General features: G+C 51.7%; 1 protein-coding gene across 1 annotated transcript in view; it reads left to right on the top strand.

Moving 5' to 3' along the window:
- VWA2 (von Willebrand factor A domain containing 2) overlaps window positions 1-19,002 on the top strand; it is a 44,490-nt gene extending 25,488 nt beyond the window's left edge. Inside the window, 13 exon segments of the mRNA XM_060126438.1 lie at window positions 6,031-6,196; window positions 6,198-6,224; window positions 7,056-7,057; window positions 10,314-10,447; window positions 11,005-11,137; window positions 14,054-14,109; window positions 15,710-15,817; window positions 16,794-16,976; window positions 16,979-17,338; window positions 18,402-18,589; window positions 18,591-18,753; window positions 18,756-18,952; window positions 18,955-19,002. Of these exon segments, the coding sequence (XP_059982421.1) occupies window positions 6,031-6,196; window positions 6,198-6,224; window positions 7,056-7,057; window positions 10,314-10,447; window positions 11,005-11,137; window positions 14,054-14,109; window positions 15,710-15,817; window positions 16,794-16,976; window positions 16,979-17,338; window positions 18,402-18,589; window positions 18,591-18,753; window positions 18,756-18,952; window positions 18,955-19,002 (1,765 nt within the window).
- The last annotated feature ends 2,608 nt before the right edge of the window (window positions 19,003-21,610 follow it).

The raw sequence follows: 21,610 nt of genomic DNA on the forward strand, positions 1-21,610 counted from the left end.
TCACTGCTTTTTCTCCTGGGTCCTGGTGTGCACGAGACCTTGTGTGTGTCCTCCAAGAGTGGAGTTTCTGTTACCCCAGTCCTGTGGAGCTCCTGTGATCAAACCCTGCTGGCCTTCAAAGCCAGATGCTCTGGGAGCTCCTCCTCCTGATGCCAGACCTGCAGGCTGGGGAGCCTGACGTGGGGCTCAGAACTTTCACTCCTATAGGAGAACCTCTGAGATATAATTATTTTCCAGTTTGTGGGTTGCCCACCCAGTGGGTATGGGATTTGATTTTATCACAGTTGTGCCCCTCCTACCATCTTGTTGTGGCTGCTTCTTTGTCTTTGGATGTAGGATATCTTTTTTGGTAAGTTCCAGCAGTTTTTTGTCAATGGTTGTGCAGCAGTTAGTTGTAATTTCGGTGTTTTCGTGAGAGGGGGTGAGTTCACGTCCTTCTACCCAGCCATCTTGTTACTGCCCCCATCCCCAGTGACTTCATCTTAGGTTGTTTATCCCAGCCCTTTCCTCTGACCTTGGGTGCAGAATGAGCAGCAAGTCAAATACAAGAAAGTTCAAAGGAAAAAGCACGTTAATATATTTTTTAAAAGTGATATTAGTGTACATTGACCTTTCCATGTTCCCTTGGAGCCTTCTACCCTTGGGCCCTCCACGAATGGTTCCCGTAGAGAACAGTGGCATCCCCACTTCTGTATCTTGGGCCCAGACACACTGAGCAGTACTTGTCAAAGTGAGGTCTTTGGTCAGATGGTCTGAGTCAGAATTGCTTAGGGAGTATGTTGAAGTGCAGGTGCCTGGGCTGTCTCCAGACCTGCTAAATCACTCTGGGCAGTGATACTTAGAATTGGCACTTTTAAAAGGTCTCTTCCCACTGCCCCCTGGCCTAGGAGTGTTATACACACTAATTTATTTAAAGCAGCTTTATTGAGAGATAATTAAAATACTGTAAAGTTCACACCTTTAATGTGTACAGTTCAGTGGTTTTTAGTATATTTTCAGGGTTATCCAACTATTACCATCATCTAAGTTTAGAATATTTTCATCATCTCAATAAGAAACCTTGTAAATAGACTATTCTCCAGAGAAGATATATAAATGGCCAAAAAGCACATGAAAAAATGCTCAACATCATTAGTCATTAAGGAAATGCAAATCAAAACCATAATGAGATACCACTTCACACCCACTAGGAGGAATCAAATGAAAGACAGACAATCACAAGTGTTGGCAGAGATGTGGAGAAATTGGAGCCCTCATACGCTGCTGGTAGGATTGTAAAGTGGTGCAGCAACTTTGGAAAACAGTACAGCAGTTCCTCAAAATGTTAAACATAGAGTTACCACATGTCCTAGGAATTCCACTCCAAGAGAAACAAAGACATATGCCTGCACAAAAACATGTACAGTGATGTTCACAGCAGTGTTATTTATGATAGCCAAAATCCAATGGATGAATGGGTACACAAAATGTAATTTATTCATAGAAGCAAAAATGAACAGATAGAACTACATAAAACTCAAAAGCTTATGCACAGCAAAAGAAACAACAAAATGAAAAGGCAGCCTACAGAATTGGAGAAAAATTTTGCAAACCATATATCAGGTAAGGTGTTATTATCCAAAATATATAAAGAACTCATACAAGCAATAACAAAAAACCCAACAATCTGGTTAAAAAATGGGCAGAAGAACTAAATAGACATTTTTCCAAAGAGGACATCAAAATGGCCAAGAGGCAAGATGCTTAACTAAAATGCTAAGTGAAACAAGCCAGACATAAAAGGTCACGTATTGTATGATTTCATTTATATGAAATAGTCTAAAATGGGCAAATCTGTGGAGACAGAAAGTAGATTAGTCATTTCCAGGGGATGTGGGGCGGCGGGATATGACTGCTAATAGGTAGAAAGCTTCTTTTTGGGGTGATGAAAATAGTTTGGATTTAGGTAGTGGTGATGGTTGTACAACTCTGAATTATACTAAAAACCACATCTGTACTTTAAAATGGTGAATTCTGTGGTATGTGAATTATATCATTATTGATATTGTTATAAAAACTTTTGTACCCATTATATACACAAAAACATTTGCAGAAGAAAAAGTAACCTAATGTTTTAAATTTAGGACTGAATGTCAAAGACGTTTGGGGGACTTTGACTCAAATGACTCAGCCCTGCTCTCTTGTGAAAAACTAAGCCAATTTAAGTGACTTGGTACCAAAAGGTACTCTATAGAGATCACCCCGTACCTCTTCCAACCCCTTATTTTATGGAAGAGGATACTGAGGTTGGGGAGGAGCAGGTGACTTGGCCGGGACCACAGGGTCGCACTGCGCGTCCAGGAGGCCCCATGGAGCTGTCCTTTCCCACCTCTCTCCGACCTCCCCCTCCACCCCTGCCCCCTAAGTAATTAGTTGAGCCCCTTGTCAGCTGTGCTGAAAATCGTAACTAAGGGCTGTTATTCATAACCCAGGACATGCGGAGATGCATTGAGGATGCACCAGATGAGGACACGGTGGGGGGGGTGGAGAAAGATGCCTCTTTACGTGTCTGAACAAGGTCAGCTCTTCTTTTGGGGATGAGAATGGTTAGCATTTGTGTATCCCAGGTTGGCTGTAAGACAACAAACAAGAAAAGGAGGCAGTTCCTGGTTTTTGGGCCACGGTTGCAGGGTCATTGAGGACATTGAACGTTAAGACACTCTTACTAATAACAGAGGAACGTTGGCCGAATGGGAGCGATGACCTGCCCAGGGCTCTTTACCCTTTTTCTTCAGTGGAGTTTTAAATTCTCGACGGACGAGCACAGCTGTCCCCAAAACCCAGAACACTTGCCTTTCCAGATCAATGCAGTCCCCTAAAAGCATGTTTTGAAATGACTAAGAAGACACTGTGACAGTCACCTTATTGCTACTTTGTAATAAGTTTAAAAAATACTACAATCATGTACCCCATGATAACCTAAAATCAGATAAAACACGGCCAGCAGTTGGCTTCCGAATGTCTAGAAGTCTGGCCAGAGGGCTGTGCACGTCTGTTCCGTCATCCGATTAATTTCACGTAACATGACTCTGAGTTTTCTGTGATTGAATTTTTTTTTTCTTTTGGACCCCATCTGTAGCTTTATCAAAGTTGTACCGTGTTTGAGTAGCTCTGCAGAAATAGCAATGACCCCTTTCTTTAGCACAAAGCCTTTTATAGCCAGCTCTGGCCTCTTTCAAGCTGCATTAACATTTAAACATAGTTTTTAGAATAGTTAAAATTACAAAGCACTTTGCTCTATTTTTTTTTTTTACTTAATATTATTTGTATTTTTGCATAAAGCTGCATTATTTTTCATGTTGATCCTTTTTAATGGTTATGTAATCAATGAATTGAGCTCTTACAATATAGTAAATCAGACCCCTAAAAGGACACATTTAGCTTGATTCCAGGATTTTTGTCCATTGCGGAAACCACCAACAACAAAAACTCCTGTAATCAACATCCCTGTACCTACAGTGAGTGTTCTTATGAATTATTTTTCGAAGTCTGTTCCATGAACTACCTGCATCAGAATCACTGGGGGTGGGAGAGGGGAGGCAGGTCTAAAATGTATTGATAGATTCTCAGGCCTGGTCACACACCCACCAATTTGGACTCTGGGAGGATGGAATCTGAAAATCCACATTAGTAAATCTCCTAAGGGACTTCCATGCTGACTAGAATTTGAGACTAGCTCAAAAGGTAAACTTCTTAGAAGAGGCTGCTAGGTAGTTCATTATAATGACCACTGATGGAGTACTTACTAGGTACTGGCAGGCACTGGATACAGCATTTAATCTTCAAACAATACTGTTACTTTTTCTACTTTAGCAGGTTTAACAGGAGTGTCAGACCAAGTAACGTTGCCAAGTTTAGCTGGCCAGTATCTCACGGGACTAGTATCTGCGCCCTTGTTCTTAATCGTCCACGCGTTTCTATCATAAACAGCAGTCCATCTGTGAACCTTCACTTTCTACCTAGTTTAGTCCCATTGGAGAGAAATTAGAAAAACCTTAGATTCTGGCCCCAGACCTTCCTGTCTGGAGCCAGACGATGAGCTCAGAACAGTCTCTGTGAGAAACACCCCGTGGAATAAGAAAAGTGGAGGTAGCAGGGTTTCTTCTCATTTCCCGGGGCTCAGATGCTGTTAGGAATCTCACCTGCGCTCGGTCGGTCAGAAGCCAGCAGGTCAGGTGCAGAGGTGGAGAGGGTGGCCGGCACGGGCATTTGTGCGCTAAGCGATGTGGAAGCGGACACCCCAGAGGTCCGTGGAGTTGTAGTCTGGGCCCTCATGGCCTTGAAATTTAATTTCTCTCTAGCCACAGGCTGGTAGCTATGAAGAGCGGGGCCCAGACCCACTCAGAAAATCTGGATTGAAAAGGGAAAACAAAGGTTAACTCTGGAGGGGCCGAGGGTAGACCTGTATGAGAAACAAGAACAGAGTTGCGGAGAACAAGTGCTTTTTTTCCTGGTCCTGAAGCTTTGAATCCATACGGAAAGAAGTGATGATTAGATGGGCAAGGGGTGCGGGGGTGTTTTGAGGAGAGAAAGCGAAGTCTGGCTGAGAAGCTAAGGATGCAGGGCCACAGCCAGAGGCTTGTGGGGGACCCTGCCAGGGGGAAGGCACAGGGAGCTCCTGGCTTTTGGCGAAAAGTGTTTTGAAACCATTTAGAACAGTATAGAGTAGGGGTCAGCAAACCTTTTCAGCAAAGAGCCATAGAGTAAATATTTTAAAGCTCTGCCGGCCGTGTGGTCTCTGTTTAGATAGTACATAAATGAATGGGCGCCCATTTTCCATGCCTGTTAGGCGCACGTCTGCAGAGGAATGACCATTGGCTTTGGAATTAGCTGGACTGGGTTTCAACTGCAGTTCTGACCTCCACTGGCTGGGGAGAGGCAGGCTGTGTAGCCTGATGATTAAGAACTTGGGCTCTGGAAGTGGAGGGTTCAAGTCCTACCTCACCACCCATGAGCTGTGTCACCTTAGCTAAGGCCCTTCTCTTCTCTGAACTCCCCTGTCTCAGAGCTGTGGTGAGAATTATATGAGCCAAGCACCTTTACACACACACACACACACACACACACACACACACACACACACACACACACACACACACACACACACACACTCTCTTAGCACAGTGGTGCCTGGCATGTGGTAAGTGCACAGTAAATATTAAGTTAGTATTACTGGTCTCTGAGCAGGGGATTCCTCATCTATTACCATCCACTGAAGGGTTTTGCCCAAAATCTATTGTAGTGAGTCATATTATTTTCTTCCCAGTTGACAGAGCTGGCAGTCCACGCTCTGAGGACGTTTGCACGAGCCTCCTATGGCGAGCTTCAGTAGGGATTCTGTGCTGGGATTCCAAGCTCAGTCGACAGTCCCTGTAACTAGGCTGTGAGGATTAGAGAATCTTAGCATCCTGATGAGATGGGACCACCGTAACCTGCCCTGATCTGAAAGCAGTCAAACGGTTCAGCCTTCCAGCGCCCAACCCTGAACTTGGAAGTGGGACAGAGAGGCCTGATCACGGACCCTTGCATCAAAGCGAGGCCTCATCAGACCCTTGCCGCAAAGCCCCGTCCTTCACGCCCATAAATTCTTATGAAACTCATTTATCTGCTTTCCCACCCCAAGGAGATGTTGAGCTGTAACAAGAAGGGAATGGTATGGGGCTGGGGAGATGGGAGGTGGGTGTTAGACAAATGAGGAGAATTGTGCCCCGGAGACACCATGGCGAGAGACAGCAAACACATACACGAAGAATGTCATTGTTACATAACACAACAGAGATGTATAGGGGGAGTGTTAAGTCCAGGGGAAAAGTTCATTTCTCTTCATCATTCTTGTGGTTTAGATGGTGAGAGAGTGCGTATCTCATGCTGGAATTGTCCCTTTGAGTCTCTGCTGGAAGAAGGTGGCCATCATTTCAGGCTCTCATTCCAACTTCATCTCTGGACCGCTGACTCTTTCTTCTTTGTTTTTTTCCTTCTGGGTGAGCTCAGAGGAGGACGTACAGAGATGGGCCTTGCTCTGAAATACCTTCTGCATAAAGGATTCCCTGGGGGCAGAACTGCCTCTGTGCCCCAGGTCCCCATCATTGTCACTGACGGGAGGTCCCAAGGGCATGTGGCCCTGCCAGCCAAGCAGCTGAAGCAAAGGGGCATCACCTGTGTTTGCTGTGGGGGTCTGCTTCCCAGTAAGAGATCTGGTCACGCGGGGTCAGCCCTCTGGGTCAGCCTGGGGACGTCGCAGCCATGGGAAGAGAGGGGAGCTGGGAAAACCATCCTGATCCTTCCTGGATCCGTTTTTTGGTCACTTTGCTGTATTGTTGCTGGCACAAGGGACCGCCGAGTCTTTGGAAGTCTGAGAGTTTGCATCGTCTTTAATTTAGTCTGAACACTTGATTTCAAGCGTCAGAAACTTGACTCTAATTTATCTGGGCAGAAATGGAAGTTCATGGACTCATCCAACTGCACAGGGTGGGTCAGGAGCCAGATGCAGGAATAGCCCTTCCTAGAGGAGAGGGGGGCACAGTTCCTCAATGCTCTCAACCCTGAAAATGGAGGTGACCTCAGTGGGGCTGTTGTCATTTGTGGGTATCAAGTGAAATGACTCTTGGTCTGGGCACTGTGCCTATACATAGAAATCTCTTTATTAATTTTAGTATAGTTGTTCCTTGGTATCTGCAGGGGGTTGGTTCTAGGACCCCTGTGGATACCAAAACCCATGGATGCTTAAGTCCCTTAGTTGGCCACCCATATCCATGGATGTGGAACCCACAGATATAGAGGACCAACTGTACATTATTTATTCTCTCAATCAATAAATGTATGTTGTCTTCCTCGTGCCAGACACTATTCTAGGTTCTCAGGATGCACAGACAGCAATACAAAGTCCCTGCCCTGATGGAGCTTCTGTTCTAGGAAAGGAACTAGATTAAAAAAAAAAAAAAAAAGAAGTGAGTGAATAAATAAGTAACAGTTTCAGGTGGAAATAAAATTCAAAGAAGAAAAATAAAGTAGGGAAGAGGTTACAGAGTGATGGGAATAGAGAGGACAGCTGTTTTAGATAGGGGGGTCTGGCAAGGCTCCTTTGAAGAGTTCATTTTTGAGCAGAAACTTGAGTGAGGAACAAGCCTTCCAAATAACAGGGAAAAGAGGAGGCAAGGCAGGCAGATGGAAAGTGCAAAGGCCCTGAGGCAGTAGCTAGCTCGGTGTGTGATAGAAACAGTGAGACAGCCAGGAGTGGCTGGAGCCCAGCAAGCAAGGGGTGAATTATAAGAAATAAGGTAGAAGAGGTGGGTAGGAGTTAGGTCTAGAGCTTTTGTGGGTTATTGTAGAGACTAAAGTTTGTAATGAGTAGTCTGGGAAGTCTTTGGGGTGGGGGGTTTGAGCAGGAAAATTACATGAATTGGCTTACATTTTTAGAAAATCACACTGACTGCAAGGTAGAGAGAATAGACTGGTGGGTGAGGCAGAGGGAGAAGCAATAATAGGGGCAGTGGGGAGTCTAGTTAGGAGGCCTTTGGAGCAGCTCACATGCAAGATTATGATGGTTTGCAGTAGGGAAGCAGCTGTGACCCCGCTGAGGAGTGGCTGGATTTAGGATGCTTTTGGAAGGCAGAGCAATGGAGTGACTGGTGTATTGGACGTGGGTGTGTGAGAGAAGAATCAAAGATTTTGGCCTGAGCTCCAGTGTGAATGGTGGTGCTATTTACTGAAAAGAGAAAGAGTGGGAAAGGAACAAAGGAAATTGAATTCTGTTTCAGACAAGTCAAGTTTGAGATGCGTATCAGCCATCTAAGTAGAGAAGCTGAGTAGAGAGTTGGATACGAGAGTCTGGAGCAGAGGAGAAAGGACAGGCATCGAGATTGAAACTGAGGATGGTATTTAAAGCCTAAATAAGATCACCAGGAGCTGAGTGCCGAGTGGACCAGCAAGTGCAGAAAGAGGAAGAAGATAGAAGGGGACTGAGGTTGTAGGTACCATGGGGCTGCCCCGATCGTGCTGTGTCCTGGTGACGATGATGACAGCTACCACCACCATTATTGTTGTCATTGCCAGTAAGTTGGTATTAGACACAAGCTGCCTTATGGCTGGCTCTTTCTGTGTCCTCAGATATAAGGAGTATAAACCCCTTGAGAGAGGAGAGTGGGCGTTACTTCATGGCTCCCTGCCCACCCTCATCCCCACATAGGGCTAAATAGAGTGCCTTGCACGTAGTATTTGCCCAAAGGTTTGTCACTGAGGATAGAATCTCCCATGGGTGGAAATACTGGCCCGTTCTGGGGCTCTCTTCTCCAGCTGCTGGCTGGAGTAGCGCTTCTCAGACTATCTGTGGTGAAGGTCCAGTTTGTTTTTTTTTCTAATCCATCATGAACGGATACTTTTAAAAAAAAAATACAATAAAAATGAGTTACTAGAAAGATGAAATAAAAACAAAATAGAAACTCAGATATTTATTATTTGACCCAACAGACATAAAATGACTGTCAAGTTGCTGTACGATTAGTTTCTAAATGCTTGGTGTCTATACTTATCGGATCCTGAATCAGGGTGAAACAGTTCGGGGCTCTTCACTGGCCCACAGACCATATTTTGAGCATCCCTAGTGTAGGGAAATCAAGAAGCCATTGCTCAAAAGAGGGGGCACGGCTCAGTTATGAAGACCTGAGCTGCAGACACAGGAAGCCTCTGAGAAAGCCTGTTGGACTTCCAGGGCTACCTGACCCCTCCCCACTCCTAGTAAGAGGCCAGCTCACTGTTGACCAGTGGTTCTCCAAGTGTGTTCCTTGGACCAGCAGTATCAGCATCACCTGGGAGCTTGCTAGAAATGCACACACTCAGGCCCCACTGCATTGAGTCCAAAACTCTGGGGGAAAAGGAGCCTCGATCTGTGGTTTTTCTGGCCCCTCAGTGATTCTGATGCCGCCAGAGTCTGAGAACCACTGCAGTGTGAGATTAAAGACTGTTGCCTGTTCAAACTCTTTCCCCCTTTTAGTGTACATTGAGCCCCTTCTCTGATGGTTCTCAACTCTGGCTGAGCATCTGAATTACCCAGGGAGCTTTTAAGAAGGTCTGTTTGGGGGCCGGGAGAGCTAAGGGTGCGGCCCGGCAGAGCTGCCCGCTCAATGCTAATGTGAGTCCGGAACTGAGGAGCCCGTCTGTGTGCCAGGCGCTGTCCCAGGTGCTGGGCAAAGTGTCTGGTCTCTGTGGCTTCAGAGGAGAATGGGGAGCTTTACATTAGGAGGTTTAGAGATACATGAAGGTTTTGCTGTATTGCCAAGCTGTGGTCTGTTTTGATGAATTTTTGATAGGCAGGATTCTAAATGTGTCACTGACTGCCTTGTATTCTTAAAAACAGGTTTCTCAACATCATTTAACCCTTTCTTCATGCCCTACGGTCATCATCCCCCACAGCATTTCTGTTCTGGACACTAGCAGTGCCCTCTGGTTGTGGAGCTACGCCAGCTCCTGCCTCTACACAGCCTCATGTTGCTGGCCTTTGAGTTCTTATTGCCACTATTTATAATTCTTCAGGATTTTTTTTTTCTTTTCTGTTACTAGCTGTCCCTGTTTGTTCTTCTCTTGCTGTCACCTAGAACCACTTTCCTTCATTTCCTTTCTAGTTAAATCTTTTTTTTCATTTTTGGCTGCGTTGGGTCTTCGTTGCTGCGCATGGGCTTTCTCTAGTTGCGATGAGCAGGGGCTACTCTTCGTTGCGGTGCGCGAGCTTCCCATTGGGTGGCTTCTCGTTGCACGGGCTCTAGGCGTGCAGGCTTCAGTAGTTGTGGTACTCGGGCTCAGTAGTGTGGCGCACGGGCTTAGTTGCTCCGCGGCATGTGGGATCTTCCCGGATCAGGGCTCAAACCCGTGTCCCCTGCATTGGCAGGCAGATTCTTAACCACGGTGCCCCCAGGGAAGCCCTCTGGTTAAATTTTTCTCATCAGCTATAGGTTGCAAAACCAGACGACTAAATCTGTTAGGACCCTGTCTCAAATAAGAGCCGACGGTTTGAGTGTGAGGCTCTCCTCTGAGGAAGTTCGGGGACTGGAGCGTGTGCACGTTATGACCCATGGCTGAGCATCCTCGAGGTCCTTCTGTGCTTCGCTTCTAGACCTTACCTGCATCCTGGGTGGATGAGGTTGCAGCTCTGTGGCCCCTGCAGTAGTGGGTGGCGGGGCTGTCCACAGGGAGCCCAGCGTCTAGGAGACGGGTGGATAGGAGGTGGGTGAGTGTGGGGTGATGAGCCATTGTAACTTCTCGGCCGGGGGCTTGGGGCACAGGTGGGAGGAGCCGCGCATGCTGGCCAGCGAGCCAAGGGAGCAGCACGTGCTGATGGCCGAGCAGGTGGAGGACGCCGCCCACGGCCTCTCCAGCACCCTCGGCGGCTCTGCCACGTGCACCATTGCCTCTCTGGGTGAGTAAGGCCTTTCCGTGTGGAAAGGAGTGGCCTCGCCTGTATGGAAGCGGGATGGGGGTGAGGAGGGTTCCCCAAGGCCGGAGGTCCCCCTGAGAGGGAGGGAAGAGGAATGGAGCCCAGCAGCCTCGGCCCTGGGGCCCTCTGCTCTGTTCTACCGCCCTGTGTCAGGCCCTGTGGGGTTCTAGGCTGGGAATTCCGAACTTGTCACACGGGGTAGAGAGGCTCAGATCCGGTGGGGTCCCCTCCCCTGCTGTCAGCACAGGGAGGCCTCATCTGGGGGTGAGATCCCTGTATTCCCAGTCATCTTTGTCAGGCTCCATCCAGGAGCTAGAGTGAAGTACGTTGTAAAAAAAAAAAAAAAAAAAGTACACGTGTGCACAGGATGGAAGAGCGGTGTGGGGCGGGGCTTGTGCAGAGGAGATGCTCGGAGACCGGCTGCCCCTCCCCCGTGTACTCTGCTGGGAAAGAGCCAGGGCTGAGGGTGGTGGGCCCACGGGCGGAGGAAGGAGGCGTAACCCTGTCTTCCCTGCCTCGGGTATGCACGGTGGACACAGACTGCAAGGTCCAGCCTCACCCCTGTGAGCACAAGACGCTAGAGATGGTCAGGCAGCTTGCCGGCCAGGCCCCGTGCCGGAGGGGATCTCGGGGGACCAAGGCCGTGCTGGCTGCTCTCTGTCCCTTTTCCAGGTTTGTCCACAAGGTGTGGGGTCAGAGCCTGCGGGCAGGGCCTGGGCGGGGACGGCCAAGTGCTCATGGGCTGCAGGGAGAACGGCTCTCCGGGGCCTTGGCTGTGGAGTGTGTGACAGGGATCGGAGGAGACCTGGGAGGGAGGCAGGGACAGAGCTCCGGGGACCCAGGCAGGGGCACAGCTACTCAGTGTCAGAGCCTTTTAGACACACTGCCCAGGAGCCCCGAGCCTGGGTCCCAGCCATTCTGAAGGCCGGTAACTCAGCCAAAAGCTGGTCTGACAGGGCGGTGGTCTGGACTTGGGATAGTGGTCTGCTAATCTGGTCCCTCCGATCACCAGTTTCCACGTGTCTGGGGGCTGAGCAAGGCCAGAGGCTTACGGTGCTTCGATGGATTCCGGATGTGGAGGCCGTGAAGAATGCTGGATTCTTCAGGGCCGGAGCTCAGGCATTCAAGGGCACCCGCCGCCCGGCTCTCAGCCACTGCCCTGCAGACCCCCAGATTGTCCCCTTTATCCGGACCACCTTCAGTATGGCACCTGGTCAGGAGCTCATGACCTCGCCCTCTAGTCCTTTCTGGAGGGCCAGGGTAGCGTTTGAACCAGCTGCACCTTGGCCCCTTGGCCTGGCCTCAGCGATGAGATCAGAGCACGCACAGCAGTGAGATGGAGCGGCTGAGAAGCCGTGAGGGCCGTGTTGGGTTGATGCAGAGTCCGAACGCCATCTCGGCAGAGAAGGGCGGTGCCCCCCATGTGGATCAGAGGAAGTGGGGCCTCGTGCCATGTCAGAGGCCATTAGAGGCTCTCTTCCGAACCTGCACTTTCGAGTGAAAGGAGGTAGTTCTTCATTCCCTGGTGAACATGTTTAAGGACTCACTGTGAGCCAGGCAGGGTCCAGCGAGGAGGCAGGCACAGTCGCGGCCCCGAGAAGCTCGTGGTCCAGAGAGAGCCTCCCAAGTGCTGGGATGGGACCTGTCCTCGCCACACGTCATGGAGGAGGGGTTGCTTGAGCAGTCTCGAAAGATGTGGGAACCGGGTAGCAGTGGGCAGAGGCGTCCAGGGCCGGGAGCCCTGGGAGAGGCTGGTGGGTAGAGTACACTTCATGGCTATGTGCTCAGACTCTGGGGGCATCACCACTAGTGAGCTGGGAACCTCCCGCTGTCTGTTTCCACATTCAGCAAGGGAGTGATAACAGGACCTGCCCCCGGAGGATTGCCAGGGGCATGCAGTGAGGTAATTCGTAGAATGCACTGACATTGCAGGCTCCTAGAATAATGCATATAGTAGGCTTTTCATCAATCCCCTCATTCAAGAAATACTCACCGAGGCTCTCCTAAGTTCCCAGCACTGCCCCAGGTCCTGGGGAATCAGCATGAGCGTCTCGGAAACAAATCTGCTCTCATGAGCAAGAGGCAGCAGTGAACAAAGTGAATACCTAAATGAACTATTAGGTGGTGGTAAGTGCAATAGGGGAAAGGATGCGGGGTGGGACAGGGTGGGGTAAGTGGAGGGTAGGGGTGCAGCTTTAGAGTGGGCAGGGACCAGACCTGAGGGAGGTGGGGGACTAGCTGAGCACAGGCCAGGCAAAGCCCTATGGATAGTGTCTGCTCCACAACGCTGGCTCCTGTAGGCCTGGGTAGGGAGGGCAGGGCCCGTGGAGCCTTCTGGGCTAGGACCTGTGGTTTGATGAGGAGTAGACGTGGAGGGGGAGAAGAGTTCTCTTTAATGAGCTGGCAGCTTGGCACTGTTTTGATTTCAGCGACCCCTTGAGTTCGTAGTTGACTTGGCTTTTATCCCAAGTGGATGTTTTGCCTCAGGAAAGCCCCCGCCCTAGAGGTGAGCCCAGTTAGCCTGCCCGCCAGGTGAGCAGCCCTGGGTGGGATCTCCCCGGGAGAAGTGCTCTTTGGCAAGTTTTAGAGAACTTTGTCGCGAAGGCCCCAGGAGATCTCCTTAGATGAGGCTATCTGTGGAGCTGCTGCCAGCCAAGAGGAGGGCTTTCTGCCCGAGAGACGAGGACCCACTCCTCTGTGGTCGGCCCATCGCCCCGCAGACTCAGGAGAGCCAGGGGGCGAGGCCCAGAGGGCAGGATGCATGGGCTTTGGAGTGGGAGATGGAGTTCGGATCCCAGCTCTGCTGTGTTCTGGTAACCGTGTGACTCTGGGCAACTTAATTCAGCCCTGAACCCATTTCTCCGTCTGGAAGAGGAGACTGCTGTCTCTTCAAGTAGCTGAGGCCTTGAAGTAACGATGGGGGATGGCTGGGGCATGGAAGCCAGCACAGGAATGGTGGCCCTTGTGTTGTCACTCAAACCGACCTCAGAGGTCGTTGAGACCAGCCAGTGGTTTGCGAATCCTCCTGCGCTACGGAGCCTCATATGGACACTTGTTATGCAGACCAGAAAAAGCACATTTGGGGTGGGGGCATGGGGCTGGGGCACTGGGGGAGCCCTGGACAGTCCCCTTTCCTCTCCACTGAGGCTCTGAGGAACACAGTTGAAAACTAGAGAGTTGCTATATAGAAGAGGGAACAGAAGACCAGAGCAGGAAAGTAACTTGCCTGGGGTCACATAGCCAGAATGCAGTCGCCTAATCCCAGTATTTCCCACCCCCCACTCCTTGTGCTGGCCCCAGAAAGTAACTCGTAATAGAAAGCTGTTGCCGTAGTTCAGAGTATTGAACACAGATACCTCTAATTTCTGACATGATAGCCAGCTTCCATTATCTTTTTTAATTGTCTGAGTAGTTTGAAACATTTCCTACTCTATGTGCAGACAAAAGTTGGGTAGAATCAGGAAAAAAAAAAGAACCAAGTCTTTCTTGACTTGCTTCTGCATTGGCATCTTGTGTCAGCTTCTAGTGTTTTAAACACCCTCTCCTGGTAAAACTTTGACCTCTACCATTTGTTTCCTTGGGTTGTAGCTGGAAGAGAGTGTTCTTAACCCACCCTGCCACCTGCTACAGGACCACCCGCCCAGGTACAGTCTGCCTCTTGGAGTCTCCTCTTCTTTCTGGCCCTGGGACTAGGCTGGCTCCCAAAGTGGCGTTTATACTCCTGGGGTAGCACGTGGGGTTGGACTGAGCTCCAGGGCACAGGGACAGGCATTTTCAGAGGCAGAGGAACATGCTCATGCCATACTCGTGCCTCCCTTGGTCAGTGGTATATTTTCACTGAGAAAGGGAGTGAAGACTTTGGAATTACTTCCTTAACCAGGGCCCCTTGCGTTGACAAGAGGCAGAGCAGGGCGTGCACTGAGCCCCAGCTGTGCAGACAGCCTCACATCTAGCACCAGACTCAGGGCAAGATACCTGAGCCTCACTTTCCTCCTCTGTAAAATGGGGGTAATGTTTGCCCCATGTCTGGGCTCCCCATTTCCCTGCTCTGGATTATAGGGGGTACCATACAAGGGATCCTAGGGAAGACTCAGTAGGTGATGTCCACCAAAGCGCTTCATCAGCGACAAAGTCGCAAGCAAACAGGAGGACTTTTCAATACCATTAAGATCATGCAGCCTGGCTTCCCAACGGGCCCTCGCTGCTCCTCACCCCGGGGTATAGTGCGTCTCACTGACCCAGGAGCACAGAAATCACACTGAAGTGTCTTGGCATCAGTGCTTGCGTAGATATGCTACTCCTGATGAGGTCGGGAGTCCGTCCCTCGGAAGCAGAGCCAGAGGCTTTGTGTGCAGGCAGGATGGTGCTTCCTGCCTGGGGTTAGGTGATCCTTCGGGCATCTTATTTTAAAGTTCCAACTTGGCTGGTCTCTGACACATGGGAGGAACTGAAAGTGGGGTTGTTTCTGCTCAGAAATTAAAGCTCAAGGACTTACGGTTTTGGAACCAGAGTGACCTGTGTTTGAGTCCCAGCTCTGCCACTTTCCAAGTAGCTGACCTTCAGCACGTGACTTCTGTTCGTCAAGTTTCAGCTTCCTCGTGTGTGACGTGGCGGTTCACGGTACCTGTTTCATCCAGTTGTATCAGTGAAGTGAGATCATACATGTGTAGCGCTTAGCACAATACCTGGCCCCATAATAGCTGCTCAGTTAAAGGCCACTGTTGGTGTTGTTAATGAGCCCTCAGTTGTTTGCATGAAACTCCAACTGACAGAACTGCTGGCCTAGGAGCCCAGAGTTACCCTCGATAATTCCTACCTTCCAGAAGTGTATACTTTAATTACAATCATGTCACCACCAAGTAGTAGATTAACATTTTTAAGGTATTGGGGGTTTGGACTCCTACATATAAATTTGGAGGTCGGGGGGGGGCGGAATTCAGTCCATAACACGTGTTCCCAGTGTCAGAGCCAGGAGCCAGATCCCATTGGCAGATCCCCAAGTGAGCCTGTAATTCGCACGGGGCCTTACTGAGCCCGCCATTGAGTGTCTGGTATCACCTACACCCTAACCCCACCTTACGTACCTCATTTACTTTCCTTTTCCTCTTTGCTGCAGGTGTTGAGACTAATTTCCTAGTGCATCTGGGGAAAGGAAGGGGCTGGGCCCTGGTGGGGCTGGGTAGCCAAACCCCTTCGCATCTCTGGGCTGATGTGCCAGGCTGTTAACAGGCATCTCTCTGAGAGGCCCCCGTGACTCGCAGCCCTGCCAGAATGGAGGCACGTGTGTTCCAGAAGGATCGGACACGTACCACTGCCTCTGCCCGCCAGCCTTTGGAGGGGAGGCTGACTGCGGTACGTGTGCACAGGACTTCCCAGACTCTGTTGGGGAGCAGTGGAGCCGGGGTTCCTGCTTCTCACCTGCCACCCTTTTAGCTACTAGGTAGGAACTGGCCCTGGAGTTAGGGCCACCTGCTTTTCAAGTACACCACTGATCTGATGTCTCAGATGATACACTGAGGGTTCCATGAAGAAGTAACTCAGGTGGTGGAGCTCCGACTAGGACACGGCTCCTGGCTTCTTAGCTTTAGAATGGCTGCTGCTTCATCTGTGAGCATCGCGGAGCCCCGCTGCGGGCTGGAGCTGGCCGAACTGGGTCCTGGTTCTGGGCTGAGTCTCTTCTCTCCTCTTCCAAGAAGAGGAGTGAGAAGCTTCAACCCCTTTTGGATTTAAAACTGTGAAATGAAGATTATAATAACTGGCTTTACCCCCTACGGTTATGGGAGTTTGAAATAAGATTCTTAGCACAATGCTTGACACGTAGGACGGGACTTGTTAAATAGTCACTTTTTAAAAACTGTAGTGCTGGGTCAATTGGAGACTTAGATGGGAAAAAAATATATATGTTGACTCCCTACCTCACAAGCTACACAAAAAATCAAGTCCAGATGGATCATAGATTTAAATGTAAAAGGCAAAGTTGTGAAACTTCTGGAAGAAAACATAGGAGCATATCTTCATGATCTTGGGGTAGACAAAGATTTCTCCAACAGGACACAAGAAGCACTAACCATGATGGGAAAAAGTTATAGAAAAATTTCTTTTGAAAGAGTGGTGAGATGGAGACACTTGGTGGGAGCCAGGGAGCGCTGTGTCCGGCCGTGGCTAACCCTGTGACCTGCACTGGTCACTAGGCCCTGAAGCCTCTGTGTCAGTGTCTCATCTCCCTCCTGGGAGGGAGGCGGCTCCGGCCCCACGTGGCGCCTGGGGGTCCCGGGTGGGACAGTGGTCTGCGTGCTCCACAGCGCGACGGCCGCTGTGATCCTGGCAGCCCCGAAGCTGAGCCTGGAGTGCAGAGCCGACGTCGTCTTCCCGCTGGCCGGCTCGGCGGCTGCCACCCCGGAGGGCTTCCTGTGGACCAAGGCCTCCGTGAAGCGGTTCGTGCCGGGGGCGCTGAGCGAGGGCTCCCGGGCATGCATGGGTGTGGCCGTGCCCGTGGGCGAGTACCGGGACGTGCGGACCTGGTCAGGAGCCTCGACGACCTGCCCTTCGCTGGCGGCGCCATCCTGACAGGCCACGCCCCACAGCAGGCGGCGGAGCGCGGCTTCGGGAGCACCGCCGGAACGGGCCTGGACCGGCGCCGCAGGGCCGTGGTCCTGATGACCGAGGCGCGCTCTCAGGACCAGGTGGCCGGCCCGGCGACTTTCGCCAGGGCCTGGGAGCTGCTCCTGCTGGGCGTGGGCAGCGAGGCCGTGCGGGCAGACCTGCAGGAGGTCACTGGTAGCCCGGCGCGCGTCATGATCGACGCCGGCCCGGAGGACCTGTGCCGCCAAATCCCGAAGCTGCGGGGAAAGCTGTGCAGCCAGCAGCGCCCAGGTAAGGACCAGTCCAGCACCGGCGCCAGCTGCGGGCCGGTGTCGCCCGACCCGGGGGCCGGCTGGCCAGTGGCAGGCCCTTCCTCCCTTTGGTAGCGACTGAACCAGGGCCTGTACTGGGGGCCGCAAGCACAGCCCGACTCTTCTGTATGCTAGCCTTGTGATGAGTAACTTCTCGGTTTACTGGTCAGTAAAATTGGACTAACGTAGTACCTAGTACCTCCAGAGGGGCTTTCGTGAGGATTAAGTAAGGCAAGCACCATGCACAGTAGTACACAGTAAGCTCAGAGTGTACGCTCAGAATTGTAGGTATTGCTGTTTATTATTGTTATCTATTGTTGTTAATAAGGAGTTCTGAATCTTCAGTCTTTAGCTGAAATGTCGCTCCTGAGAGGAGCCCCGACCCCATCCTTACCCACCCGTGCCGCCCCCACTGGTCTCTCTCATAGCGCCCTGCTCCTTTCCTCCACGGCTGCTCACATAGTTTGTAATTCTTTGTTGGTTTCATGTTTGTCAGCCGATCAAGGACAGGCACTGGCAGTTTTGTCCATGTGGTATAATTAGTGCCTTGTATACAGTGCACGGCACGTGGAGGGCACTCGATAATGGCACAGATGAGGCCCCGGAGCTCAATGGCTTACGCACAGTGGACGTTTATTCCTCTCACATAACAGTTCAGAGGTGAGCGGCCAGGGCCAGCAGGGTGGCTCGGCTCTCTTGTGGTTCCACCTCTAACTCCAGGTCACTGTTTCTCAGACAGCAGGAAGAGGGCAGAGGGGAAGTGGAAGGCAAGCAGCTTCCTTTTGAGGACATAACTTGGAAATCGCACAATTACTTGCAATCACAACCCACTATATAGAACTTGTCACGTGGCCACACCCGGCTGCCAGGGAGGCTAGGAATGTGGTCTAGCTGAGCATTCACGTGTCCTGCTACCATTCTAGGAGAGGGTGGAGGACGGATACTGCAGTGCACAGACAGCAGACCGGCTGACCTGGGCTCCGCTCACCCCGGAGCAGTCCTCACTTTGCTGCCCGCTGTGGTCCACTCTGCTTGTTCTGCAGGCTGCCAGGCCCAGTCGCTGGACCTGGTCTTCACGTTGGATGCCTCGGCCTCTGTGGGGCCCGAGGACTTCGCCCAGATGCAGAGCTTCGTGAGAAGCTGTGCCCTCCGGTTTGACGTGAACCCTGACGTGACACAGATTGGCCTGGTGGTGTATGGCGGCCAGGTCCAGACAGCCTTTGGGCGGGACCGCCACCTCACCAGCGCTGCGGTCCAGGAGCCAGGCCCCCTACCTGGGTGGGGTGGGCTCGGCAGGCACGGCCTTGCTGTACATCTATGACAAGGTGATGACGGTCCAGAGGGGCACCCGGCCTGGTGTCCCCAAGGCTGTGATGGTGGTCACGGGTGGGAGGGGGCAGAGGATGTGGCCGTCCCTGCCCAGAAGCTGAGGGACAACGGCGTCTCTGTCTTGGTGATGGGCGTGGGGTCTATCCTGAAGGAGGCACTGCAGAGGCTCCCACGTCCCTGGCACTCCCTGATCCACATGGCAGCCTACGCAGACCTGAGGCACCACCAGGACACGCTCATCGAGTGGATATGCAGAGGTGAGTGGGGGGCGATCCACACCCTCGGGGCCGCCTCCAAGGGAGGACCTCAGCCTGAGCCTTCATGTACATCATTACAGGGACAGCAACTCCTCCCAACTGCCGGGCGCTTTCCACATGCCGGGCTTTATGCTAAGTGCCACACTCACACGAATGTCACTCACCTGACATTTAAGGTGCAGCTAATTTAACACAGGCACCTCTTCCCAAACTTGAGAATGTATGCACCCCACTTAAAAAGAAGACGTCATTAGGATACCCCTAGGACCCCGGGTTGGCACTGACCTTGGTAGGAGCAGACACAGCCAGGACAGCCTGACTCCAAGCCTTCCTTCTGCCAGTGACATCCTTTCCACTTTTTAAAAAGCATGTGGCCACAATAATAACAATAAGCACTGCTGTGTGCACGGCTCGCCCTAGAGAGGGAGTCTCTGTACACGTGTAGGAAAGCTGGGTGGAAGTCGGGTCTTTGACTGGCCATGCAGTATGGGGCCCAACTAACCTGTGGCTCAAAGGCCCATGGAGCCACTAAGATGTGTAAGACTCTGCTCTGGTGGCCTCGCCTCTGTACTGGGCTTCCTTACAGCGGGGTCTTCGGGGCCAGCCCAGGCTGGGTCTGCTGGCACGTGCTCCCTTGCAGAAGCCAAGCGGCCAGTTAACCTCTGCACACCCAGCCCGTGCATGAGTGAGGGCACCTGCGTCCTGCACAACGGGAGCTACCGCTGCGGGTGCCGCGATGGCCGGGAGGGCGCGCACTGCGAGAGCCGTGAGTGGGGCACCTGCGTGCACTTGGGAGCTGGGGTGCTGTTCTGAGAGTCCTGAGCCCCAGGGCCACAGCCAAAGGAGGCTCTAGGGCATCAGTGGAAGGAATCAATCATTTGTTTGTTCATGCAGGAAACATTCAGTGGGTGCCTCCTACATCCCAGGTGCTATTCTAGGTGCAGGGAACAGAGCAGGAAGCAGGACAGAGAATCTCTGCCCTCGTGGAGCTTCCATTCTAGTGAGGGAGACAGCAAATAAGTACAGCACGAAGTGTATTAGATGGTGCTGAGCACACACTCTGATTGATGAAAATTGATGACTGGGAGGGAGGAGCAAGTGAAAGGCAGGCAGAGGATGTGGCACAGGTACAGGTGGGTGGGTAGAAGTCGGTGGGAGTTCCGAGCGTTTCTTTTTTTTAAAATGTTGAGCCTTCTTTTTTTAATTTATTTTTATTTTTGGCTGTCTTGGGTTTTCGTTTCTGTGCAAGGGCTTTCTCTAGTTGCGGCAAGCGGGGACCACTCTTCATCGCGGTGCGCGGGCCTCTTATGTTGCGGCCTCTTTTGTTGCGGAGCACAGGCTCCAGACGCGCAGGCTCAGTAGTTGTGGCTCACGGGCCTAATTGCTCCGCGGCATGTGGGATCTTCCCAGACCAGGGCTCGACCCCGTGTCCCCTGCATTAGCAGGCAGATTCTCAACCACTGCACCACCAGGGAAGCCCCCGAGCGTTTCTGTTTGCTCAGCTGAGAGAGAGGATGGGGAGACATGGAGGTTGAGGAGGGAAGAGAACTAGTAACTGTCTAGGAGAGAAGGGGCCCAGAGTGAGGACGTAGAGAATGATCGTTGGGCAGCACTCTGGCCCACCTGTGGCCGCCGTTCATGAATTTAAAGTTAGAACAGCAGCGGCAGCCAGAGGATGATTCCCATTGGAGCCCTGGGTTTTCAGGCACTGGTAGAGGTGGGCTTCCTGATACCAGGCGTGATGTGAGGGGCACCCCTTCCTTGGCTTACGGAGTAAGAGCAAGGCATGATGGGGCCCGTGAGGCAGCTAGTTGGTTGAGAAGAGGACTCAGACACTCCTCGTGTCCTCAAAGTTCACTTCTTTCCCAGGGACCTTGAGAGGAGATGCCCCCAAGGCACGTGGCCCCAGCCGAAAGCCTGCAGGAGGGCAGCAGCTGCCCCCCTCCCGGCTGCTACCAAGAAGGCCTGGGTCCCCTGGGCGCTGAAAGGGGGCCTGCCCTCAGTGGAGCATCCTGTCCCGTGGGGTCCTTTGCGTGTCTGCCTTCAGCCCTATCCAGAACCCTCCTGCCCACTCTCCTGACCCAGGGAGAAGAGAGGGCCCAGCTGCAGACGGTGCTGCCTAGGGACACAGTAGCAGCTGATATCGCCCCTAACGACGATGTTGAAAATTCTTCAGGTGTAAGTACTTACTTTGCTGACCTAGTTGAACGCTGCTGAGCTGGTGTCATCTGCCACCTTTCCCCTGAGGAGGAACAGAGGAAACTGGAGACTTTCGATGGCCTGTTTGAAGCTCACTTTTCCCACAACAGATGCTAAGTAGAACGTTGTTGGGACAGTCATGCCCAACAGAAGGCAGTGATGAGAGTGTCACTCGGACCCCCGACGTGATGACACTTCAAGATAGACAAAGGGTGGACCTTGAAACACATCTTTCTCCTAAGATGTCCCAGAGGGATTCATTCTTAGTTTGAAAAGGGGCTTGAGTGGCATTTGTGACTTGTTTTGGTGACTGGATCCGCGTGTGGGAGTTGGAAAGGCCCCAGACTGGAAGGTGACTGATTAACCAGCTGTTTGGCCTTGGGGGAGGGGCTGAGTGTGCAAACGGCCCTGGTCTCGAGGGGCCACGTGAGCTGGGCCTGGGCACTGGGCAGCATTCCCTTCGAGGG

This window comes from Lagenorhynchus albirostris, chromosome 16 (genome assembly GCF_949774975.1).
Source record: "Lagenorhynchus albirostris chromosome 16, mLagAlb1.1, whole genome shotgun sequence".
NCBI classification, from domain to species: Eukaryota; Metazoa; Chordata; class Mammalia; order Artiodactyla; family Delphinidae; genus Lagenorhynchus; species Lagenorhynchus albirostris.